Source organism: Lygodium microphyllum, chromosome 2 (assembly GCF_053477565.2).
Source record: "Lygodium microphyllum isolate KBCC chromosome 2, Lygodium_microphyllum_v1.1.10, whole genome shotgun sequence".
Classification (NCBI taxonomy): domain Eukaryota; kingdom Viridiplantae; phylum Streptophyta; class Polypodiopsida; order Schizaeales; family Lygodiaceae; genus Lygodium; species Lygodium microphyllum.
In genome coordinates this window covers 97060862-97088787 of record NC_141136.1, presented here as the reverse complement: position 1 = coordinate 97088787, position 27926 = coordinate 97060862, and the positions used below count along the sequence as shown (strand labels likewise).

The following is a 27926-nucleotide window of genomic DNA, read 5'->3' as shown; positions in this document are numbered from 1 at the left end:
CTTGGTTGTCTTATTTTTTGGGGTTGAAGGTTGTTTGATCTAGGGGTAGTATTTGTACCAAAGCAGAAGTATGCTCTCCAGTTAGTGACCCAACACTGCATGGATCAAACACAGCCTGTAGCCACGCCTCTTGATCCAAGTATCCATCTTTCCAAGGATAACCTAGGTCAACCCTTTGACGAGCAAACCTATAGATTTATGGTAGGGAAGCTTTTTTGGTTGATTCACACTAGGCCAAATTTAACTTACTCAGTTAGTTTGCTTAGTTAGTATTTTACAGTACCTAGGATATCACATTGGATTGCATGTCTTCGTGTTTTGAGATATTTACGGTGTACCTATTCTTATGGCCTAACTTATGGATCTGCTTTATGTTTACAGGGATACACTCACTCTGACACGGCAAGAGATCTTGAGACCCGACGTTCCCATGGTGGCTACCTCTTTACCTTGGGCACGGCACCCATCTCTTGGGCCAACCGTAAGCAAGAGACAGTGGTGGCTTTTGCAACCAAGGCTGAGTATCGGGCTCTTTTTTATGATACCACAAACACTATCTATTTGAGAAATGTTGGGATAAAGGCCCAGTTTTAACCCCTCGTGTATAGTATACACACATTGTACATGTGAATGCACCCTTTACATGCCTGAAGTATAAATATATTTTATTCTTTGTGTACCAACACATTTGTTGGTACACTCTTATTGATTCATACTTTCACTCTGTCACACTCTCTCTAGCCCTACTCTTATCGATTCATACTTTCACTCTGCTCACACTCTCTCTAGCCGTCACACTCTCACACTCATTCTTGCTCGACTCTCAACTGTGCTCTTCGCTCAACAACTGCTCAATAACTGGTATCAGAGCATAGGGCTCTGCGCACTTCCGAGATCAAGGTGCAGTCTAGTGACTACGGGACAGGGTTGATGTCCATTGAGTAGGCCCATTGACGCTGACGCCTAAAATTCATGGCGACCAGAGCGACGGGTCCAACAAGGCGACGTTGACACCAGAGGTTCCTAACTACCAGCGCGACGGTTTCAGCGGGTGGTGCGTGACTGGGTAGCGGACAACAAGCAGGCGACCTTTGCATGCGGTGCGCGATTGGGTAGCAGGCGACAGGCATGTAGAGGTTAGCGAGCGACAAGCAGGCGACCTTTGTTGGGCAGTTTGCGACTGGGTAGCGAGCAACACACAAGCGACATTTACGAGCGATGTGACGTGATGGGGCAGGATCAACATACTCTCCCCCAGTCGATTCCTTTGTTTTTTAAAAATAAAAAATTTTCTTTAATCTCTTCATTACCACTTGCCTTTGATGAGGGTTCGCGAATTGGAAGCACAATTGGCAATTATGTGCAAAATTGAGCTAGACATTTGGGGCTTTTCCTAGAATTGACTCTGCTTATACCCGTCAGTGATTTCCGAGTTAGAAATTGCAGACATTGTGAGCGGTGACCTCAATTAATTTGGGAATTTTGCCACATTAGTCAGAATTTTGCTCCTTTGAGTAAAATTTCTTGACATTGGGTCCCAGAAATTTAGGGCTTTTCATGTATTGGCAAGGTTTTGCCCAACTGGGTCAGATTGGCTGACATTCATGCAATTTTGGACTTGAAATTTTGGGGATTTGCACAGAATCTAGTAAATTTCTGCATTTTTTCCTGTGTGGTGGTTGGTTCATGTACAAACAACAGAGATTTACTTCTGGTTGAGAAGAACAACAGTGTATTTTGCTGCTTCAACTTGGGCTTCTGCAGTTTAGTGCATTTACTCATGTTCGTGATAAAATGGCTGCAACCTCTTCCAATTCAGACATTAAGAGTTTGATGGAAATCAAACGGTTTGATGGTCATGGCTTTGACCTTTGGAAAGACCGTATACAGGGCATTTTGTTCCTAAAGGATTGTGAGGATGCTTTGCAAGAAGATAAACCCGCACTAATGTCTGATGCAGATTGGGCCAGAGTGAATAAAAAGGTTGTAGCTAACATAAAATTGGGTGTCACTGATGACATTTTGATAGAAATTAAGGGTTTAGACATAGGTTATGCAATATGGGAGAAGCTGAAAACTGCTTATGAGATCACCACACCTGTTAATTAGATGCATTTAATGCGCAAGTTGGTGCATATGCGACTGGATGAGTCAAAGCTTGCAGCTGAGCACTTGAGTGCATTTACAGGGATTTTAAATCAGCTCAAAGATGCAAATTTGGACTTTGATGATAAGTTGAGGGTGATCTCTTTGATCATGACACTGCCTGACTCTTAGGAGACCTTGGTGGTTTCACTCAGCAATAACCCCAATCTCTCATATGATGGAGTGAGAGGTTCTATCTTGAATGAAGAAATTAGACCTATGTCTAGTGGAGAAGGCAACAACTCAGCTTACAATGTAAGAGGCAGGGCTGAAAAGAAAATTGCAAATGCAAGACACAGAAACAAGAGCAAGAGCAAAGGAAAGCATAAGAGTGACACTACTTGCTATCATTGTGGTCGAAAGGGCCACAAGAAACCTGATTGCAAGTATTACTAAAAGCAACAAGAGAGAAAGAAGAATGTAGGAGATAAAAAGAACAAGGAAGAAAGGACAGATGCATCGGAGACAACCAAAGGCAAAGAAAAGGCCAATGTGGCCTCTAGTGTGGTCAAAGAGGAGCTTTCAAATACAGAGGCTGATGTATTATGTGCACTTGATTATGATGCCCTTGTATGTCACATGCAGGATATGCAGATTACCAAGACTGATGTGATTGATGCACTCTTGTCAGTTGATGATGGTGTCACTCAGACTTGGATTGTCAACTCTGGTGCCTCTTTCCATGTAACTCCTTGCCTGGAGTGTTTTGCTATGTTCAATGCAGGCAGTTATGGAAAGGTGTACCTTGGAAATAATCATGCTTGCAACATTGATGGGATTGGCACCATACACTTGCCTTTAGGCAATGGTCAAGAGCTTGTGTTGAAAGATGTTAGATATGTGCTTGGCCTTAAAAAGAGTTTACTATCTGTTGGTCAGCTTGACTTGCATGGCTACACCACATCGTTGGTGGTGGTTTGTGGAAAGTGAAAAAGGGTTCCATGCTAATTGCAAAAGGAACCAAGAAGGGCACTTTGTATTGTTTGCATTGTAAAGCCTTGAATGGCAAGTTTCTTGTAGTTGCTGAAATTTGCAGCCACTTGGAGTTATGGCATAAGAGATTAGGCCATACAAGCCAAAAAGGACTTGATGTCCTTACCTCTCTGAAGAGGGTTAATGGAAAAGGCTCTAAACTTGACTTTTGTAATGAGTGTCAGTTTGGGAAACAAATAAAAATTTCATTTTACTCTGGTGTCTCTCGTACGTCAAATGTCTTGGACTTAGTGCATCCTCATGTATGTATTATACCCATGAAATCGTTGGGTGGTGCTGCACATTTTGTCTCCTTTATTGATGACTGTTCCAAGAAGATTTGGATGTACTTGCTGAAAAAGAAAAGTGAAGTGTTTGCTGTTTTTAAAACTTTTCATGCATTTGTGACCACTTAGACAGGTAGAAAGCTGAAATGCTTAAGAACTGATACTGGGGGTGAGTTCGCATTGATTGAATTCAAGTCCTTTCGTGACTTGCATGGTATTAAGAGGGAGCTTACAGCCCCTTACAGCCCTTCTTCAAATGGGGTGGTTGAAAGATATAACATGACTTTATGTGAAAGAGTGCCGTGCATGCTATCCATTGCTAATCTCCCTCATGCATTTTGGGGAGAGGCACTCAAAACCACAGTTCACATTTGCAACCGCTCTCCAAATAGGTTCTTAAATAATGGCATCCTTGAGGAGGTTCGGTCTGGCAAATTGGCCTCATATGACCATTCACGCATATTTGGCTGTGATGCTTTTGTGCATGTTAGGGATGAGATGAGGAATAAACTTGACCCAAAATCCACTAAAGGCATTTTCATGGGCTATGGTGATGAGGGTGAATTTGGCTACAGAGTGTGGTTACCTCAATCCAAGAAAATAATTTGCAGCCGTAATGTTGTGTTTAATGAGGCAAAATTGCTGAAAGGCACTTTAGCCTCTAACAAAGATCTGAAAAAGGTAAAGTTCCAGAGTTTGCAGCCACCTATTACTTCAGAAAATGAGCCTCATGGTGCTGTACCACAGGCTGAAACTGATGATCAGCCGGTTACTTTTGAGCCAGATGATGATGGACAGCAAATAGAAGCACAAGGAGGTCATGGACAGCAAGATAGGCTTGCTGATTATGAAAATGCAGGTGCTGGAAATGAAAATGAAGGTGTTGTACAGCATGAACAGCATGCTGAAAATGGTTTACAGCAGCAAATGAATGCTGAAAATAATACACCTCCTGATGTAGACCCAATTCCTGAAAATGTTGATCATTGGGTATGTAGGTCTACACATGTAAGAAGGCAACCACATAGGTTTGACCCCTCCTTGCATTATGTGATGCTTAGAGATGAGGGTGAGCCTCTTACATACAAAGAGGCCAAGTCATGTGAGTTCAGCAGTAAGTGAGAGCTAGCTATGCACAAAGAGATTAAATCTCTATATGCAAATGATACTTGGGATCTTGTGTTATTACCAAAGGGAAGGAAGCCACTTCCAAACAAATGGGTGTACAAAGTCAAGACAGTTGATGGAAAACCCAAGTACAAGGCAAGGCTAGTTGCCAAAGGTTATGCACAAAAGAAAGGGATTGACTTCCAAGAGGTTTTTTCACATGTTGTGAAAATGACCACTTTACATGTGCTTTTTGCTCTTACTGCTGTTTTGGATTTAGAGCTGTATCAAATGGATATAAAAATAGCTTTCTTGCATGGTGACATTGATGAGGAAATCTACATGAAACAGCCCGAGGGCTTTGTAGTTCATGGAAAAGAGCAGATGGCGTGTGAGCTAAAACGCAGCCCGTATGGGCTGAAGCAAGCACCACAGCAGTCGTATTATGCTATCTCATGAGTTTACACGCAACCATGCAGATCATTGCTTGTACATGAAAAAGGATACAGATGGCAGGCCCATTATACTCGTTTTGTATGTGGATGATATGTTGCTAGCTGGGGAAAGAAAGATTAGCTTGGATGCTCTCAAAAATCAGCTGAAATCAGCTTTCTCTATGAAAGATTTGGGGAATGCAGAGCATATTTTGGGCATGAGGATTCATAGAGATAGAATGCAGAAATTGCTGTTTTTATCTCAAGAAAAGTACATTGGAAAGGTACTGGACAGATTTAACATGGTTGAAGCTAAGCCTTTTGGGGTACTCTTACCTCCTTATCTCAAGCTTAGCAAAGCCAACATCCCGAAAGATGACGTGGAAGCAAATGCTATGAAGGGAGTTCCTTATGCATCAACTTGTGACTCTCTTATGTATGCTATGGTTGCTACTCGTCTAGACATTAATTATGCAGTGGAAGTTGTTAGCACGTTTATGTCAAATCTTGGCAAAGCACATTGGGAGGCTATCAAGTGTATTCTTCGATACCTTAAGGGTACACAAAGAAAAAGTATTTGCTATGGGCAGGGTGCATTAAGTTTGCAAGGTTATTGTGATGCAGACATGGTAGGTGACTTGGACACTCGTAGGTCCACCAACGGGTATGTCTTTACAGTTGCTGGTGGGGCTGTTTCTTGGTGTTCCAAGTTGCAGAACATTGTTGCACTAAGTACCACTGAAGCTAAATATATATCAGCTCAACTGAAGCTTCTAGGAAAGCTATATGGTTGAGCATACTTACAGATGATCTCGGCATGTCATTGGGTACTGCAGTTTTGGGATGTGATAGCCAGAGTGTTGTGTATCTAGCTAAGAATGCCATGTATCATTCACCCACAAAGCATATAGATGTGTGATATCACTTCATCAAACAGATTCTGGAAGATGGTCAAATCACATTGACCAAGATTTAAACACAAGATAACCCTACACATGTTCTCACTAAAAGTCTAAGCAAAGCTCAGCATGAGCATTGCATTCGACTAGTGGGAGTTGGTTAGATAGAGGTTCACATCGGACCTTTAAGTGGGAGGTTAGGCCCGGTTTTAACCCCCCATGTATAGTATACGCACATTGTACATGTGAATGCATCCTTTACATGCCCTAAGTGTAAATACATTTTATTCTTTGTGTACCAACACATTTGTTGGTACACTCTTATCGATTCGTACTTTCACTCTGCTCACACTCTCTCCAGCCGTCACACTCTCACGCTCACTCCTGCTCCACTCCCATCTCTCTCAGCTGTGCTCTTCACTCAACAACTGCTCAACAAGCAACTTATTGGCGGCACTTCAATCTTCATGTGACTCTCCCACCATTGTCTATTGTGACAACCAGAGTGTCATTGCCTTAAAGCAATCCGATCATTACACTATAAACACAGCATGTAAGGGTCCACTTCCGCTTCATCAAAGAGCAGGTTGAGCTAGACACCATACACCTAGAGTTTGTATCTTCATCCGACAACTTTGTAGACATATTAACAGTTTTTTCTCTTGGTGGTGATAGGATGTTATTTACACTTTCTTTTTCAAATATTTTTTGTATATTGTACTTTATATCTTCATCTGCATCATTAGGATGACATGATTGCAAAAAGGCACTTGGACAAGTGAATAATTTCTCTATGAGGGCACTATCTAAGTGGCATCATTGCATAGGATCTTGCATGAGCATGGTCACACCTGCATTGCCTCTTGCATAACTCTAGTGCATTGTATTCTATTCTTGGAAACATGCATCTGTATGCATTTATCTCTTTTCGAACTTTTTGAGTGGTCGACTCTAGATTCACAATATTCACAGCATTACACATAGCAGTCTCCCTTGCTTGCTTAGCCTCGCTAGCTTCCTTCCCCCACATCCTTTTTTGCCTCTCCACATACTCACCATATTTACTTCACACCACTAGCCTCTTCATTCATCATCGACATCCAGTAGTGGTAGAGATAGCTTACTTATTTTGTGAAAGCCTTTAGGTCTAGCTATTAGTCTCTAATCCGTTACTTAATTGACCACCACTCACACTTTTTTGCAACAAATATTATCAAAACTCCACAAAAAAAAGAAAAGTTCACTATGGTTCTATCCACCTTTATAGGACTTGGTAGGCCACTCGGCAAACGGCATGCACCCTTTTTCAATGCCCTGAACTCTCTAGTGTGACCACTTAGACTCCCTTGGTAAGATATCCATCGCCTCTATAGTCTTGGTAGGCCATTGGGCAGCCATCATGCACCCTTTGTTCGAAGCCTTGGCTGCTTTGGGATGGGACGCCTTAGGGTAAAGATACATAAAAACAAAAACCCTCCAGACCTTTGGGTTGGCCTTCCTTTCTAACTCAGTTTCTGAGCCTAAGATGGGGTGTTAAGCTAACATAAGCATTACATGCTCAATTAGCCACTTCAATAGCCCTAAAAATGCTTAATTAATGAAAACATTAAAATGGTGTGTCGTTCGAGATAGTTTTAAAACGGTGCACGGTACAAGGTCTTGAACCTTTCTATGATTGGGCATGTTGCCCTACATTCAGCTTCAATCTCCTTTGTGTAGATTTCAGGCCCTCTAGCTTCCCTTCGTGGAGGACATCTCACCCAAAGCCACCCGCTGCAATCTACATAGTTTGTTTCTAGCCTCCATCGCGTAGTCTACATTGATTTCTGCTGTGTTTGTTGATCAACCATATTGTCTATAGTTGGGGAACTGTTGCATTTGTGATCTGTTGTTGCTTTATGAACTGCCACATCATCATATCTCCATTTTTACTACTATCATCTCACCACATCATCATCATCTTGTTACGTTTGTAGTTTTTTCTTTCCTCTACCTATCCCATTGATCCATGGCACCACACACTGTTGCGTTTGCCGTTGTCCGACATCTCAAGGTTGCTTTGCTGCATCTCAGGATCTATCAAGAATATGACACACTCTCTAACTCAACACCTTTGCCTCGGTCCTCGAGACAAGAGAGTTCAGGGTACAGTTTTCATTATTGTACGGATTGTTTACTGCATGAGCATTGTATATTCAATATTCAATCATTGATTCAGATTTCCACTATGTTCATTGTCTCTGAGTTATCCCAACAGTAACAATGTTCTTTTGAGTTTATGCTTTGTCGTACGCTTTCATTTATATTTTTGCGTTAGGTTATTTATTCACATCAGCAGCATCTCCTTGTTCTCTATCAACCTGCTTCTCTCTCACAAAGACTGCAATACACTTCCACCAACCTCCAAAAACGTTTTTTCCACTTGCATGGGCAAGTTTTTCCGAGTAACAAACTTCTAATCTCATTTTTCAACATTATCCATCTTATTAAATTAATTTTCAAAATATTAATTCTGAAAGTAATTTAATCATTATTCTAGTGCTCAAAAAATTAATTTCACAATTCAATAACTAAATTGGCTAGGCCAATTTATCTCCCAAGTATTCTTGAGCAGTTATTGACCCTTTGACTAGCATTAATTAACTAATTAATGCCTAGTCTCTAATGTCAACACTGACATTAATGGCCAATAATTGGTCTAGACCCAAATCTGACACCGCCTACCAACTAGTGTCTCTTAAACATAACTTATTATAGCTTTTGCATTTGCCATTAACTCATATTTCAAGGTCTTGGATCCCACACTATGAAATAATTAACTTGCACTTTACATGTGCAAGTCACATTTGTACATTTGATTAACTTTTAATCAAATGCTAAGTAAAGCAATAAAATTTCATGTCCTCATGACATACCAATTTATCAAAATGATGACTCCAATGGCTAGATTTTATTGAGACAACTTGAGACATGGCTGGGGGATAAGAGAGAATGATATAGAGAGAAATTTCACAGTTTCATCGCGAGAAACACTAAAAAATTATTGTTGCATTGTGCAAACAGCCATGGAAGCTGTTATCTATAACTTAAGATCACCAGAAAGACTGTTGTCCCCCTCATGTATATTATCATGTGTACTAGAAGGACCTTGGGCTACTGTCATTTGCACCTCGAGGGCTCCAAAACTTGCTATCACCTGCTATAAGTCCGTTTCAATATTTGGCATTTTTCTCTCCATTATGTACATTTTCAAAATGAGACGCATCATCACTATTTGATTCCATCTCACTATCCAAAGATATCCTTGCTATAATTGCTCAATTGAATACACTTTATGCACTAGAGCAATGCTTCAAACCTTCAATCCAGTGTCTCATGCCTACTAAATGAAGGGAGTCGATAGTATCCCCACGATGAAACTTTGAAGCTAGTCTCCCTCCTCAGATAGGGTGGTTAGGGTGGTAAATAATCTGATCTAACACTAATTATAGCAAGTATAAAATTTACATAAACTAAAAATGCAAATGCTACCACTTAGTCTTGGACATTAAAAGACCTACGGTAGGATTGGTCCCTAATGGTTGCAAATCATATCAGTACCATCTCCTTGCTCTCTATTAGTCTCCTCGTCTCTCACAAAGACTAGAATAGACTTCCACTAACCCCCAAAAATGCTTTTTCCACTTGCACGGGTAAGTTTTGCCAAGTGGTAGCCTTCTAACCTCATTTTCCAACATTATCCAACTTATTAAATTTATATTTAAAAATATTCTAGTGCTCAAAAAATTAATTTCACATGTCAATAATTAAATTGACTAGGCATATTTTTCTCACAAGTGTCCCTAAGCCAATAATTAATACCTAGTCTCTAATGTCACCATTGACATTAGTGGCCAATAAATTGGCCTAGGCCAAAATCTAACACCAAGTACCACCTAGTACCTACCAATCATAACTTATTACAACTTTTGCCTTTGGCATCAACTAATATTTCAAGGTCCTGGATCCCACATTGTGAAATGATTAACTTGCATCTCACATGCGTAAGTCACATTTGCACATTTGATTAACTTTTAATCAAATGCTAAGCAAGTCAATAAAATTTCGTGTCCTCATGACACCAACCTACTAATACATGCACAAAGTCACACATGAACTAACTAATCAACTAACAAGATAAATCAAAAAACGATTTCAAGTAGATAGTGGTAAAGAAAAGTTAGAGAAGTGTGTCCAACTTCATGGAATGTCATTGCCATTATGGTGAAACATGTTCCAAAGAGTAAAGGCCTCTTATTACCAAAAAGCTTTAGTGTCTTTAGGAGGTCTGAGAACTTTGGCACGAAGCTCATTTTACGAGCCCATGTCTTCACTAAGAAGCTGTCCAAGGCATTAAAAAAGAAAAGTAGCTTAAAAGCAGAGTCACTAAAGCATGTCCAATAGGGTTTTGAGACCAAGAGTTCTAAAGTTGTTAAGAGAAGTCCACTAAAAGAGTTAAAGTCTGCCCTTGTCAAATCTGACCTCCAATCTGTAAAGTTCGCCCTAAAAATGAGCTGCACAATCAGCTGACCACCCCTTAGCCCCCATAACCTCTTGCATCTTAATAACCCGTGGAGCTCTCTAAACATTCACCATTCCCATAAGGTACAGCACTTACTGATTATCCTAGCAACCTCCAAAGAGAATCTTCCCTAAAAGAGATGGGGCCCTTACCCTAGTGTTGCTTGTACAATCTTAAATAGCATTATCCTCTCTTCATGAATCACAAGAGCTCTTTAAAATAAATGGTGCACACAAATCTTGACAATGAGCTTGACAATGAGCCCCATATATTTTAAGCTTTAATAATGAGCTTGACAAGCAAGGTTTTACACTAGCAAAAGGAGCAGGGGAAGGCAGCCAACTTGCCAAGGAGGAAGAGGAGACAGCTTGGAAGTGTGGCAGAGAAGAGGAGGAAAGGCTGAGGATGATCAAGGCTGGCAGAGGAGGAAAAGTGGGTGAAAGGCAGAGGGCAAGTGACAGAAGCCTCAGTCGAGCCGTAAAGACTGAGGAGCTCCTCTCTCCTGTCATCATCTTTTGCACTCCTCCAGCATTAGCAGCAGGGTGGCAGAAGGCTGAAGATGAGGGAATTGAAGAGACAAAGAAGTAAAGAGGGAGAGAGATGGCAGCAGGTTCAGCGAGGGTACCCCAAGATATTAGCATAAGTCTCTTTCTTTATTTGTGTATTCATGATTGTGTTCTAACAAAGACAAAGAAACAAACAACACAAACGAAGGTAAATATTTTGTCAATTAAAATGCAATCTGCTTCCAAAGCACTCCTAGTGGAAACTTGGGAAGAGTAGCTAACATATTTGATCTGCTTTCCAAAATCCATTTGTCACAAAAGCTTCCTAATATCTTTGAGCTGCATTACTTCCAAATTAGCTCTTGATAGTAAACAGAAAATACTGTAAAAGTCTTCCAAAGTTACTACTGAGAGCATTGCACTATTCCTGTAACCACATAGAGTTACCTCCTTTTGGGCCCATCATCAAAGATTTGTATATGTGTTGCTATGTCAGCATCAACCTGCATGGCAGAAAAAACATGTCAGAAGAGAAACACACTCTACTATTCATAAAAGTACATGATGGAAATCGTTGAACATTAATGAAACCAATTCATGATCCAAAAGTACAAGTCACTTTAATTTGATAAAATCTCTGGCAAAATTGAGTCTGCTGAAAATGACTGACTGTTCAAAACCAAGGTGTTATCAAGGAGGGGTCACTCAAGACTAACTAAACAGAGATGGACAGCCCTTACAGAATCTCTGCCCTAGGATGGAATCAAAAATAAAGACATTTAAGTAAGGTTGACCCTGTCAACAATCCATGATTCTGGGGATCAAACCTGACCTGGACAACAGCCAAAACAGCTGATAACCAGGGCAAAAACATGAAGGCATGCAAGCATGACTCACCCCCCCCCGCCCCCCACCCCCCCAAAAAAAAAAAAAACATCATAGTCATGAGTATTAACCCATGAACCACAAATCAACCGCCCAGCTGTAGCCTCTTGAAATTCCATACCACTAGGGGGTGCCAATCATACAACCATGTCTGCCACAAAGAACATGGCAGTGGCTGGTTGTGAAACCCACCTGTGTTGAAATAAGTACTGATCTCTAACTTGCAAGCAGTTAATCTTAAAAATACAAATTCAGCAACAAAAGAACAAATTAAATAGTCGAGCTAGGACGCGCCTACACCTAGACACAAAGAAAGATTGGCCCCAAAGCATGGCATCCCTCACGGTATTTCTTTACCATTACTGAATTGCTTGTATAAAGGTAACTACTCAAAAAACCTTGCTCACTGGCTTTGTAAACTCAGCCCTCAGTAGCACAATCCACTATAACTATGTACAGATCTGCCATCCTCTTACACTTGTCTCCAGCCACTCTCACCAGTCAATGCCCAGAGCACCAGATCTGAACCCAACCAGCTCAAACTCCACTACGACACAAGATGACTAGTCTGCTCAATACCAGATCTTGCTATTTATAGCAGCCCTTTCTTCCACCGCTACATCACCATCATCTGCCTCATCAACGGGCTGAAACTCGAGCTGTCTTGAGTGAGTAAACAATGCTGACTTTGCTGCATAATCATCTCAATAAGCTAATGAAAATGGTCATGTTCCAGTATTCCACTTTGAAACAAAAGCAAAAATGTGTCAAACACATCCTGTGAAACCTCCTAGGGCTGGCTTTTGCACCGTAAGAAGGAATGACCTGCATTTCCAGTGAATACCACATCCTAATTGATGATGATTTTTCCTGTCAAGGATTAGTACAAATGGTACCCTTTACTTTCTGCAAAATATCCCACAAAAACGCATTTTATTGCCTTTTCCTGAAGCTTGTGTCAACATGGCAACATTATCAAGGCACGTTTAAAACATCCATACACATGCATGTCATTCACCATTGGCTTTCATCCATTCCATCTAGAACTTGTGAGGAAGCCCTTCTTAAGTAAGCATACATCTTGACATCTCAATAAGAGACCAATTTTTCCTTTAAGCCTCGCCATTTTGCTAAGGTATATATGGTGTGGTATGCTGATGGATAATACCCCACTTAGCCATAAATGCATTGAAGTCATGTGACATGTATACCCTGCCCCCTCAATCAATGTGTAGTGTAACAAGCTTGCAACCGCTACAATTTTCAGCCATGGTCAACAAGCTTTTAAAACAAGCAAGCAACTCTGTGTTTCATTGCACAAACCCAAGGGCTAACCATGGCAAGTAAAGTCGTCAATGGAAGTTACAAAGTAAGCTGCAATTTTGGAGTAGCTCACATAGATCCATCCTTGGGAAACAAAGCATGGTGCATCTCACCAAGTACACAATCCTCACAAGCATGTTCAACTCGCACCTTCAATGAGGGAAAACCAAGCACCATCCATGCTTTTTCAAGCAAAGCAAATGGCCATCGTTCAAATGATCTTCACCAAGCATACACAGTATCATCAATGATTGAGGCATGAGCTCAAATCCACTCTTCTCATAAGTATCTAGCCTATATAGCCCATTGTACAATGTGCCACTAATGACAATTACAGCATCATCACTGCAAGCATGCACACTTCATCCATCCATATGAAAGCAAGAAACCAGTGCATGCAATTGCTGAGATTGAGAAGAGATTTTTCTCAATCCTTGGCACATACAAGACTTATTTCAACATCATTGTACCCCCATTGATTGCAACTATGGGAGCCTCTCCATTACTCTTAATATCATTTGATAAATTGTTGGCAAAAATAATTAATCTCCCCTCAGGTGCACCATGCACAGAGACAAACAACCCTCTATAAGAGGCAATGTGCTTAGAAGCACCAACGAACAATCCCATCTATGATTATGGCCTATGAACATTTTTACTTGCATGTTTTAAAGTGGATCTGCAGACCACAGATGCATGGGAGTCAATATGTTAAACATTTGATATCATGCACTAGCAAAGAAGGCTACAGTATTGGCTGTTTTCTGTAATCCAAAACATCCGTAGACAATGTAAGCTACCATGCGTGTCAGTATGAGTACAAAGGCATCTGGAAAGTGGACTAGAAAATCACTCACAAGTGGTCATTCAGTACTTTTCAAAGGAAAATAGAAAGCTATATTTGCAGAACGTTCTCTTGAAAAATCCAAATGGTTCTACGATATGTCTTGTTAGATAAGTAACCATGACAACATCCTCTCTGATTGAGCTTCTGAACCAAGTTAGCATGTAAGACATGACTTCCTGTTTTAGCTGGGGCCTTCATTCCCCATGCTCTTCCATATCAAGCCTCTCACTTGATGCCTAATCAAGGACAAAAATCAAGGGGGAAGGAAAAGAAAGGGGCAGCAGTGGCAGCAAGGAAAAGCATGAAAAGGAAGGGCGGCGGTACTTATGGAGTTGGCAAGCAGCCACTTGCAGGAGGTGATCAACAGAGCCAGATGGCACTGGCAAAAACCCAGCAGGCAGCATAGCTAGTGTGAACCAAGAAATGCTTGTGTGAACCAGGAGGTGATGATGGTGGCATAGGCAACAAAGCAGTAGAGCGGTGAAGGGGCTGGCGAGGCTGAGGAGCCACAGGCTGAGAAGTTGGCTGCAACCAACTGGATGGGGTCGGACAGAACAGGCAGGGAGGAAGCTCACTTTACACTTCAGATTCACAAAAGGACCTTTACTTTTAACCTATGCTAACTTTACCACAAATATATTCCAGAAGGTTCTCTTGAAAAATATTCAAATAGTTCTACAATACATTTAGTTAGATAACTAACCATGTCAACATCCTCTTTAACTCAGATTCTGAACCAAGTTAGCATGTAAGACATAACTTACTGTTTTAGCTGGGGCCTTCATTCCCAAAGCTTCTCCCATAGCAAGCCTCTCACTTGACTCCTAATCAAGGACAAAAATCAAATCAATAAATCAAACTATGGCTTAGCATATATTGAATGATAGTTTTTATGGAATTTGAAAATGTCTAGCATGTCACGTTGAAGCAGGATACAAACACTACATTAAGTGTGCACAGATGAGCTGAAGCAAGGCCAGCCACAACAGGTGATGACTATTTTTGTGAGCTAAGGACTTGACTTGTTTTAGCTTTAGAACACAGAATACTAGCCTTCCAAGTAAAAATAAACGGAGAACTGTGATACCTCAACAATGAAGATCATGAAGAGAAAATGGAAAGGTGAATTTCAGCTGAGAAAAAGGTAAAATGTTTATAAACAATTTTCACAGTACAAATTTGGAAAATATTGTGAAGGGGACTAACTTACACGGGATTAGGGCAGGCAAATTATCAAATCATGGGATCCTGTGAATACAGCTCATAGACCACTTACAAAATACTAGAGCCCATACACTGGATGGAGTTCCAAACAAGCAACTGTTATGTATCTATGTAAAGAGAGACTGGCCACCCAGCAGGATGAATATGTAAATGGAGTGGGATGCTGCTGTAAGGTCTTATAAGGATGAATACATACATGCAATTGGCTGCACTTGGAGGTGCACTACAACCGGACAACACCCATGAAGCAGGTGTCCTTGGAAAAGCAGATGCGAACTTGGGGCCCAAAGAAGTCTGCATCAATGAAAGATCACATCAACACTCTCATCGAAGAAATAGGTCTCCAATGCTTAAGAGCAAAAGGTGACGGTACCTTTGGAATCAATCTTGTAATACCCTCTTTCCAAGAGACAAGCATACTCCCAATTGCCCAAACTGCTTGAGACAGATTGGTCAAAGATGTTGCCAGCAGGTTGAGTACATACATCGCAAAAAATGTTGGGATACAAAGGCCCGGTAACCTCCATGTATAGTACACGTACATTGTACATGTGAATGCACCCTTTACATGCCCTAAGTATAAATACATTTTATTCTTTGTGTACCAACACATTGTTGGTACACTCTTATCGTCTCGTACTTTCTCTCTGCTCACACTCTCTCAAGCTGTCACACTCACTCGTTCACTCCTACTCGAGCTGCGTCCCTATCGCTTCCAACAACTGGTATCAGAGCCAAGACTCTACACGCTTCCCAAGATTCAGGCGACGGCTATTGGGCTTGCAGTAGCTGGCGTGCAACAACTGATGGCAGGCAGAAGACCTGATAGCTTGGCGACTGCAGGTCGAAGTGAAGGACCAGGCGAAACCAGGATCAGGCGAGGTGCTGAGCGTGTGGCAACCAGCAGACAGTAGTCGCACCGTGGAGCAGGTAGAGCCAACGGGCACAACGATTCAACAGGTAGGCGACTGGGTAACAAGCACCGGGTCCAGTGGCGATCAGCACGAGCAGGCAAGAGTTGACATCAGTCGCCGGCAGCAACAGGCACGACACGCACGCGGGGACCACGCAGGAGCCCACGCCACACACCAGCCACGCGACCCGCCTGACCCCCTGACGACCTACGTCAGTTTTTTTTGGGTTAAAAATTAAAAAAAAGTCAATTACCATTTACTTCTTAGAGGCAGTTCACACACCGAAGGCACAGGTCTCAATTCTTTACAAAATCGAGCCTAAAATTTGGGGCTTTTCCCAGATTTGGCATCATTCATGCCTGTCAATGACTTTTGGGTTACAAATTGCAGACATCGCGAGCGGTGACCTCAATTAAATTAGGGATTTTTCCAATTTTGTCAAAATTTTGCATTTTTTGGGTAAAATTTACTGACATTGGATTTCAAAAATTTGGGGCTTTTCATGTATTGGCAAAGCTTTACTCAGCTAGGTCAAATTGACTGATATTCATGCAATTTTGGACTTGAAATTTTGGGGATTTGCACAAAATTTGGTAAATTTCTGCATCTTTTGCCTGTGCAATGGTTGGTTCATGTACAAACAGCAAAGATTTACTTCTGGTTGAGAAAGAATAGCAGTGCATTTTGCTGGTTCAGCTTGTGCTTTTGCAGATTAGTGCATTGACTATTGTGTTCATGATAAAATGGCTGCAACTTCTTCTAGTTCAGACATCAAGAGTTTGATGGAGATCAAACGGTTTGATGGTCATGGCTTTGACCTTTGGAAAGACAGTATGCAAGGCATTTTGTTCCTAAAGGATTGTGAGGATGCTTTGCAGGAAGATAAACCCACACTAATGTCTGATGCAAATTGGGCTAGAGTGAATAAAAAGGTTGAGTGCATTTACAGGGATTCTAAATCAGCTCAAAGATGCAAACTTGAACTTTGATGATAAGTTGAGGGCGATCTTTTTTATCATGACACTGCCGGACTCGTGGGAAACCTTGTTGATTTCACTCAGCAATAACCCCAATCTCTCATATGATGGGGTGAGGGGTTCTATCTTGAATGAAGAAATTAGATGCATATCTAGTGGAGAAGGCAGCAACTCAGCTTATAGTGTAAGAGGCAGGGCTGAAAAGAAAAATGCAAATGCAGGACACAGAAATACGAGCAAGAGCAAAGGAAAGGATAAGAGTGACATTACTTGCTATCACTGTGGTTGGAAGGGCCATAAGAAACCTGATTGCAGGTATTATAAGAAGCAACAAGAGAGAAAGAAGAATCCAGGAGATAAAAAGAAGAAGGAAGAAAAGACAAATGCATCGGAGACAAATAAAGGCAAAGAGAAGACCAATGTGGCCTCTAGCGTGGTCATAGAAGAGCTTTCAGATACAGAGGCTGATGTATTATGTGCAATTGATTATGATGCCCTTGTATGTCACATGCAGGATATGCAGATTACCAAGGCTGATGTGATTGATGCACTCTTGTCAGTTGATGATGGTGTCACTCAGACTTGGATTGTCAACTCTGGTGCCTCTTTCCATGTAACTCCTTGCCTAGAGTGTTTTGCTATGTTCAATGCAGGCAGTTATGGAAAGGTGTACCTTGGAAATAATCATGCTTGCAACATTGATGGGATTGGCACCATACACTTGTCTTTAGGCAATGGTCAAGAGCTTGTGTTGAAAGATGTCACATATATGCCTGGCATTAAAAAGAGTTTACTGTCTGTTGGTCAGCTTGACTTGCATGGCTACACCAAACTGTTTGGTGGTCGATTGTGGAAAGTGAAAAAGAGTTCCATGCTAATTGCAAAAGGAACCAAGGAGGGCACATTGTATTGTTTGCACTGTAAAGCCTTGAATGGCAAGTTTCTTGCAGTTGCTGAAATTTGCAGCCACTTGGAGTTATGGCATAAGAGATTAGGCCATATGAGCCAAAAAGAACTTGATGTCCTTACCTCTCTGAAGAGGCTTGATGGAAAAGGCTCTAAACTTGATTTTCGTAATGAGTGTCAGTTTGGAAAGCAAATAAAAAATTCATTTTACTCTGGTGTCTCACGTAAGTCCAATGTCTTGGACTTAGTGCATTCTAATGTATGTAGTATGCCCATGAAATCGTTTGGTGGTGCTGCATATTTTGTCTCCTTTATTGATGCCTCTTCCAAGAAGATATGGGCGTATTTGCTGAAAAAGAAAAGTGAAGTGTTTGCTATTTTTTAAAACTTTTCATGCATTTGTGACCACTCAGACAGGTAGAAAGCTAAAATGCTTAAGAACTAATAATGGGGGTGAGTTCACATCAACTGAATTCAAGTCCTTTTGTGACTTGCATGGTATTAAGAGGGAGCTTACAGCCCCTTACAGCCCTTCTTCAAATGGGGTGGCTGAAAGATATCATAGGACTTTATGTGAAAGAGTGTCGTGCATGGTGCCCACTACTAATCTCCCTCATGCATTTTGGGGAGAGGCACTCAAAACCGCGGTTCACATTTGCAACCACTCTCCAAACATGTCCTTAAATAATGGCATCCCTGAGGAGGTTTGGTCTAGCAAATTGGCCTCATATAACCATTTACGCATATTTGGCTGTGATGCTTTTGTGCATGTTAGGGATGAGCTTAGGAATAAACTTAACCCAAAATCCACCAAAGGCATTTTCATGGGCCATGGTGATGAGGGTGAATTTGGTTATAGAGTGTGGTTACCTCAGTCCAAGAAAATTATTCGTAGTCGTAATGTTGTGTTTAATGAAATAAAATTGCTGAAAGGCTCTTTAGCCTCTAATGAAGATATGAAAAAGGTGAACTTTTAGAGTTTGCAGCCACCCATTACTTCAGAAAATGAGCCTCAAGGCGCTGTACCACAAGCTGAAACTGATGATCAGCCGGTTACTTTTGAGCCAGATGATGATGGACAGCAAATAGAAGCACAAGGAGGTCATGGACAGCAAGATAGGCTTGCTGATTATGAAAATGCAGGTGTTGGAAATGAAAATGAAGGTGTTGTACAGCATGAACAGCATGCTGAAAATGGTTTACAGCAGCAAATGAATGCTGAAAATAATATACCTCCTGATGTAGACCCAATTCCTCAAAATGTTGATCATTGGGTATGCAAGTCTACACACGTAAGAAGGCAACCACATAGGTTTGACCCCTCCTTGCATTATGTGATGCTTACAGATGAGGGTGAGCCTCTTATATACAAAGAGGCCAAGTCATGTGAGTTCAGCTGTAAGTGGGAGCTAGCTATACACGAAGAGATTAAATCTCTATATGCAAATGATACTTGGGATCTTGTGTCATTACCAAAGGGAAGGAAGCCACCTCCAAACAAATGGGTGTACAAAGTCAAGACAGTTGATGGGAAACCCAAGTACAAGGCAAGGCTAGTTGCCAAAGGTTATGCACAAAAGGAAGGGATTGACTTCCAAGAGGTCTTCTCACATGTTGTGAAAATGACCACTTTACGTGTGCTTTTTGCTCTTACTGCTGTTTTGGATTTAGAGCTGTATCAAATGGATGTAAAAATAGCTTTCTTGCATAGTGACATTGATGAGGAAATCTACATGAAACAGCCCGAGGGCTTTGTAGTTCCTGGAAAAGAGCAGCTGGTGTGTAGACTAAAACGCAGCCTGTACGGGCTGAAGCAAGCACCACGGCAGTGGTACAAAAAGTTTGATACTTTTATGCTATCTCATGAGTTTACACACAGCCATGCAAATCATTGCTTGTACATGAAAAAGGATAGAGACGGCAGCCCCATCATACTCGTTTTGTATGTGGATGATATGTTACTAGCTGGGAAAAGAAAGACTAGCTTGGATACTCTCAAAAATCAGCTGAAATCAGCTTTCTCTATGAAAGATTTGGGAAATGCAAAGCATATTTTGGGCATGAGGATTCGTAGAGATAGAATGCAGAAATTGCTGTTTTTATCTCAAGAAAAGTACATTGGAAAGGTACTGGATAGATTTAACATGGCTGAAGCTAAGCCTTTTGAGGTACCCTTACCTCCTTATCTCAAGCTTAGCAAAGCCAACAGCCCGAAAGATGATGTGGAAGCAAATGCTATGAAGGGAGTTCCTTATGCATCAGCTTGTGGCTCTCTTATGTATGCTATGGTTGCTACTCGTCCAAACATTGCTCATGCAGTGGGAGTTGTTAGCCTCAAGGTGTTATACCACAGCCCCTGCTCGAGCTGCATCCCTATTGCTTCCAACAAAAAACTCATTGGTAAGGCCATCCCAACAAGGGCTTTTATCCTTCGGTAAGTGCAACAAAAATTCCATTACGTCATCCTTAGATATGTCTATATCTAGGCTCTCCACTATATAGGCAAAACTTGATCCTTAACTAGATCATAAAACGTAGAGCAAGTCACTATCATTCTATATAAAATTCGTGATTGCAACCCAAGAAAATCCGTAAGATATTCATTATACATTCGCGCAATAACCTAGGGATCCGTAACTATTTGATACACAAAACTTTGCAATTATACGACATTTTCCCTTGCAAAAGAGGCATGCAAACCACAATAAACTTTGTGACTCTGACAATTATATCCTATAAGCTCTTTGATAATGCAAAAATCTAAGCTCACTAATAAGATTTCAGCTGAAAATCATTAATGAGTCCCAACAATTGTATGGATAGAGGAACCAAGAGATGATCATCTAGTTGATCCATTGAAAGAGAACACACCAATGCCAGAAGCTTTTCAACAACATCCAATCTTTGTCTATGCAGTGTAGCATGATCATAGTAACCAAAAAATGTGCTTCATCTTGGTGAAACATGAAACCTCGAAACAAGGGAAATGTTTCATTTTGTTTTGCGAAACCAGAAAAAGTTCACAAAACCAAAGAAAAAAAGTTTTTCTTTTATTAAAAAGAATATGTGGACTATTTTTATTTTATAGTTCGTACTTTTTCCACCATCCTTGCATGCCCAATCACCTCCTCCATCTCTTCCTACTTATTTTGTTTCACGAAACAAGGTCGCCAAAAAAAAAAATCTAAAGAGTTTCTTTTATTAAAAAAACATTTGGGTTGTTTTTCTCTTATAACCCACATTATTTCTATGTCCTCTTCCTTGCATGCCCCATCACCTTCTCCTCCTCTTTGTGTGTCTTCTCCTCCTCCTCCTCTATATTCTTCCTAGTCAATGTCATCTTCCATCTCTACCTTATCTCTTCCTCCACCTATTCCACATACTCCTCCTCCTCCCCCACTTTCACCGTACAATGAGAGAAGAGAAACTCAAAAACGGAAGAACACGATGATGATGCACTAAATCATGCTATGAGAAGAAAAGTTGATACAGCGGAGTTGAAGCTCAGAAGATGACTACACTAGCCTATTTGAATCAGGCAATAGCACCTATGGGGAATTTGCACAATGAAGGGAGCAAAACACAATCCTCTAAGTAGTAGGCTAACAAAGTAATCACTGGAAGGTGAAGAACAGCTATCGATGGAGCAAACCATAGTCCTCTAATGCCATCAAAGATGAGAAAGTGATCACCAACTATTGAGGGAGCAAAGTGCAATCCTCAAACGCTAGGAAGATGGCCTAGGCAGCAAACGCAAATCCCAAAAGCCAAAAGGCTACAAATGCAAACTGTAGGAGCCTCCAGATGATGGTGCATGTGTGAAGGAAGGTCACTAGAGTGATGAGAGCTGCCAAACGCAAGATACAGAATGATGCTTGATGGGAGAAAGCTGATGCCTGATGCCCTTGATTAAAAAACACAAGGTATGATGTGCCGCTAGGTAACAATGAATGACACCAAACTAAGGGGAGCATTCCAATTGATGAACACAAGGTCCACGAGGCGACGCAATGTGTAGGATGATGACGTCAAGGTGAGATGAGCACTCCAAGTTGCCAAACACAGGGAGAAGGGCAACCTATGAGGACGCCATGATAGGGAAGATGGTCGCCATGATGATGGAAGGAAGATAAATGCCAACCACGAACCCCAATATACTCCTGAAGTGGGCGTCCACTTAATAAAATGACCAAAATGATAACACCAGCCTTTTTGGGGCTATCAGTGTGAAACCCTAACCAAAGTGTGGAAACTAAAGAAGTGGTTTCTCAACACAGCCCACAGACACTACATTGGCAAGTTGTTAAGTAAATCTTCAGATATCTGCAAGGTACTCAATCATATGCTTTATTATTTCCCAAGGGAAAGACTTGCACCTGCAAGCTTACAGCAATTCAAATTGGCCCGGTGATTTAGACACTAGGCAATCTACTAGTAGACGATGTTTCTTTTTTCAGCCATTCATGAATTTCATGGCTAAGTAAGAAACACCATACAATGGCTAACCTGTCTTGTGAGGCTAAATGGAGAGCAACCTTCACAGCAATAATGAAATATATATGGCTGCCTAGATTGTTGGCTAATCTACACATTTCATTGGAGGGTCTTACACTCATTCTTTCTGACAATCAAAGTGCTATTGCAGTGGCATGGAATCCTATGTTTCATGATCGCACGAAACACATTGAGGTACATTACTATTATGTCAAAGAGAGATGTCATTCCAAAGAGATCAGTTTGATGTATGTTCCTACACAATAAAATATTGCCAATATTTTCACCAAAGCACTAGCTCGTGAGAAATTTGAGACTTTTTAAAGTTCTTGAACTTACTATCCTTTGGTGATTGACTTCCTATACTTCCATCACATTGGTAGTGCAAGGGGGTGTTGGGATTTGCCAATTCTATGGGCAATGTCTAATGTTCTAGTCAATTAGTTTGCAGTGTGAACACAACTAAATAAGTTGTGTCACCACATTTAGAGCTCGTACTACGAGTTAGTTGACTTCAATTGAGTCTTTACCTTGATAAGGAACCTTAGACTTCCAAAGTTGGAGGAATCTTTCCTGCCACTTCTTTTTGTTGTCCCAAATATGCCATATTTTATTGGCCTTTGCAATGACCTATCTCTTGGCATCGACCATCTGATGATAGATCTGATTAGCTGACCTTTTCTCAAGATCATCAAGAAGCACAAACATCGCATCCCACCAAGGAGACGATGGCTGTAAACCAGGCAATGGATAGAACCTTAGAAGCTTCTGCTGTAAAGACAACCAAATGTCATGATCGCCGCGAGGCACCAAAAAGTGATGACGAATGCGCCGAAAAGAATAAAGACGCGACTGCCCAGGAATGACACCATCATGGACTGTTTGCAACCCCAAGCGAGCCATCTAATTAAACTTATCTCACTGCAAGTTTTTATCAAGCCAAGCCAACAACCTAGAGGTAGCCAGCACTTCTCCTTGCAACGAATTCTCCTCCTTACGAAGATCAGAAGAGCGCCAAACTGCAAAATGCAAAATCTCCTGCTAGGATGCAATCAAATGAGAAAGGAGAAAAGGCCGGGAGACCTTTATAGGCCTCGTGGAGTTCAACACATGCCACCAAGAAACTTGAATAACTATGCGACCATGCGAGATACCGGTCTTTTCAATGAAAACTTTTGCAAAGGGATGACTCAGCACACACAGTGCTTGCAAAACGGTCAATCTCAAAGCAACCATATGGAAATTAACATCTAATAAAGCTATTGCTCCTGTCCTTTTAGGAGAAGCCGCATGCTACCAAGAAATCCACACCTATCCCAAACGATTCCCTTTCTTTTTCCACAACATGAAATGGATAGGTTGAACTAGTTCCAAAAGAGACTTCTTAGTCCAAGGAAGTAAGGACAGAAAAAACGAGACCATACTTATCATAATGCATTGAGCAACTTTAAGTCTGACATGAAGAGGCGAGCCTTGAGATTTCCAGTACATGAACTGATCATGTATACAGGATGGCATCCAATCAAGTAAGGCATGGGGAGCTACATCCACACCAATAGGATAACCCAAGCAAAGCTTGCAAATCACTTTCCGTACAAGAAATCAGGGTAGATTTCTGAGCATTAATACGAAGCCCCAATGCTAGAGCAAAAAGATTTCACGTAACCATTGCCCAATTAACATTAGTGCGATCAGCCTTAAGAAACATAAAAGAATCATCAACCAAAGATTGACCAAAAAGTTGGGCACCACTAGGAAGAGACAAACCAACAATCTCGCCTTAATCAGCCAACTTATCCAACAATGAGAGCATTGGATGAGTGACCAATCCCCAATTGAACATTCAAAATGTTATGCATTATATTCCGTCCCTTAATGAAACCATATTGGCGTGGATGAACCAAGTGTGGGAATACTTTCTGCAATCTATTGGTAATGATTTTTGAAAAGATTTTATACAAAGAACCCATAACAGAAATGGGTTTCCATGGTTTCAAAGAAGTTAGAGAAGGAATCTTAGGCAACAACCAAATCACAATAATCTTCCAGCCTGAAGGCATCCTACCGGAATTCCAGACTTGCTAACACAGGCGAGTTAATGGGTCCTTAAGCTGCTCAACATGGGCTGAAAACAGCTCATTAGGAAGCCCATCTTGTTAGGATTCAGATCCTATCCGAGGGCATTCGGACTGCCACGTGGCAGTCCAACCTGTTTCTGGACAGTCGGCTGCATTAATTTAATGCAGCCGACCTGCATTTACTGGGCGCCTATTTTGTGGCTATTTATAGCCGATATCCAGCAGTCTTCTTCTACTTCTGTTCACAGATTACAGGCTGGAGGCTCGTGCAGATTTCATCTCTGTCTGCAGATTTCAGGTTGGAGATCGTGCAAACTGCAGCGGACTTCGAGGTTAACAGCAGGTTGCATCGTCGAGGTGGAGACACGCAGTCCCGCGCACTGCGCCCGTGTACATATCTGCATATCTTTGTATACAGCACACTTTATACAGCAGATCTTCATCTTCCACTGTCTCTTTCTCTCTCTTCTCTCTGCGTTCTCTCTCTCTGTCTTGGTCCCACGCTTCCGCATCGTTGCACTCTGACATGGTATTAGAGCAGTGTAGAAGGGCTGGCTGAGTGAAGAACCAACCTGAAGAGGAGTTTCCATCGCGACACAAGGCTGCGTTTCCAGCGTTTGAGGGTGAGCGGGAGGGCTGCGCCTCGGAACAAGGCTGAAGCGAGCGTGGGCGCGCAGGAAAGGAGTCCAGTTGGTGGATTTGCTGTTGTTTGCTGCTGTTTGAAGAGGAGGAAGGCTGAGCTTTCAAGTGCAAGTTTTGCTTTTTCATCACCTCCGGCAGGTGAAGAAGGTACGGGACGCGGAAGAAAGAGCCCTAGCAGGCTGCGTTTTCACAGTCAGAGGGGGCTGCTTTTGTGTTTGTGAAGGCATTACAGGTGAAGATGTCTACAGAGATTGACTTGGAGTTCCAGGCGATCATGGACCGGAAGGTGCCTGTCTTACCGGCTCTTCCCGCAGATCAAAAGCTCGATGGTGACAATTACCGCATCTGGCGCGTGATGATGTTGGCCATCCTTGAGTCCTACGATTTGGCGGAGCTTGTACAGGAGGAGATCGACCGGCCCTCGGTGAGAGATGAGTCCAAACTCTATTCCGATGCTCGTGCGGAGTTGGCCAAGGCACAGTCTCACTCGGACAAACTGAATGCCCGGATTCGTTCTTTTCTTTTTCTGTCTTGTACTACAACCGTGATAGCCCACATCGAGCACTTGATGGTGGCTCGGGAGCTATGGCTGGAGCTTGATCAAATGTATAACCGGATGACCCTTATGAAGCGGGTTTCTTTGGAGGTGCAGATGCGGACCTTATCTGTGAACAAGTCTTCTTCGTTGCGGGAGCGCATCAACAAGCTTAGGCACCTTCAGATGCAGGTTCAGAATGCACGGAAGCCGATTTCCTCCGAAGACATGGCGATCGCACTTTTGTCCCAGTTGCCGCCACGATTCGGTGCTTTCTACTCCGCCCTTATTACTTCGCGGCGTGTGTCTACTCTTTGGTGGGAAGAGCTGGTTCCTATGGTCTTGGACCAAGAGGAACAACTGAAGGGACAGCATGCTTCCAAGTCGGAAGCCTTGATAGGTCAAGCCTCTCAGAAGAAGGGGAAGGACCAAAAGAAGAAGGAGGAGGACAGCAAGTCAAAGAAGGACAAGGACAAAGAATCCACATGCCATATTTGTGGAAAGACTAGCCATTGGAAGAAGGATTGCCCTGACAAAGACAAGAAGGACACCAACAAGAAGGACACGAAGGATTCTGGAGTGGTGGCTGCACCCTCATCAGCTGCGTTTCTTCATCTAACTGTCATTGAGGACTCTACACCGAATGCTTCTGATGCTACGATGACAGCTCCCCAGGCTCGAGAGTGGATCATTGACAATGGTCCCTCCCAGCACATGACTCCTTCACCAGTTGGTGTTGCCCAGTTGCGACCTTCACGTGGGCAGATTCTCATTGGAGATAGCTCTTCGGTGTCTATTGCAGGACGGGGTGAGATGCAGCTTATTCCAGATGGACGTGGTGGTACCCATACCTCAGAGGTCTTGCATGTGCCAGGTTTAGGGTATCATCTACTTTCGGTTCATAAGATTTGTTCCCTTGGATTTTTGGTGGAGTTTGACACTGATTCGGTGCGAGTCCTTGATCGAGCGTCAAGGAAGGTTCTCTCATCAGGATATGAGGAGAACGGCATCTACAAATTGACGTCTTCTATCCCCCTCCCTACTCTTCTTCTTACCTCTCAAACACAGTCAGAGCTATGGCATGCTCGGTTTGGTCACCTCAACTATGATTATCTTCGGAGGGCATCACGTGGACAGCTTGTTCGAGGGTTGCCGGACATAGTGGTGAGCCAGCAGCCATGCGTCTCCTGCATTCGTGGGAAACAGCATAGGGATGCGATTCCCAACAAAGCTTCGCGGCGGTCTACTTCCCCGATGGAGCTTGTCTCTACAGATCTTTGTGGCCCTATGAGGAACGAGTCCTTGAGAGGAAGCTCGTACTTCATGCTGATCGTAGATAACTACAGCAGGATGACTTGGGCCTATTTCTTTGCGTTGAAGTCGGAGGCTTTCTCCCACTTCAAGGATTGGCTTCTCTTTGAGGAGAACCAATCGGGCCGGCGATTGAAGACCTTGCGATCCGACAAGGGTGGTGAATTTATTTCTAATGAGTTTGCTCGTTTCTGTGCAGATAAAGGTATTCACTAAGAGTTTGCTAATACCAACACTCCTCAAGAAAATGGCATTCTTGAACGGAAGAACCGAAGTGTGATCGAGATGGCGCGCACCATGATGGAGCACCGACAGACACCTTAGTTTCTATGGGCCGAGGCTGTGGCTACTGCAGTCCACATCCTTAATCGTTCCCCCACTTCGGCCGTTGATGGGATGACCCCTTTTGAGGCTTACTTTGGGACTAAGCCCGATGTTTCTTATTTTAGGGTTTTTGGGTTTGATGCCTATGTTCACATTCCCAAGGCTCATCGTGATAAATTTGAAGCAGCTTCCCGAAGACAAGTGTTTGTTGGCTACAACTCTCAGTCCCAAGGCTATCGTTTGTATGATCCCGTCAAGCGGGATGTGTACACCAGTCGAGATGTGCGGTTCGTGGAGGATCCGGCCATAGCAGCGGGTGAGGACCATCCCATTCTTGGAGATCCAGGGAAGAGTTGGGCTCCCGAGACAGTTCCTTTGGAGCCCGCGCCTTTTGATTCCGCTTCTGTTTCCGATACAGAGTCTATAGTTCCACCGGTCACCCCCGAGGAGTTACCACCGGTGGATATCCCAGAGTCTTCAGCTGATGGAGAGAGACGAGGAGAGGTCCCGGCCTCCTCCTCGTTGGGCCTGTGACACACTCCATGATTCAGGGAT

At 42.3% G+C, this 27926-nt stretch overlaps 1 protein-coding gene across 1 annotated transcript in view; it reads right to left on the bottom strand.

The window, feature by feature from the left end:
• LOC148040057 (ACT domain-containing protein ACR12-like) overlaps window positions 1-27926 on the bottom strand; it is a 72488-nt gene that overhangs the window by 8483 nt on the left and 36079 nt on the right. Inside the window, exons 6-7 of the mRNA XM_087696514.1 lie at window positions 14731-14790; window positions 11359-11414 (exon numbers count right to left, since the gene is read on the bottom strand). Of these exons, the coding sequence (XP_087552640.1) occupies window positions 11359-11414; window positions 14731-14790 (116 nt within the window). The remainder of the gene's footprint in view (window positions 1-11358; window positions 11415-14730; window positions 14791-27926) is intronic.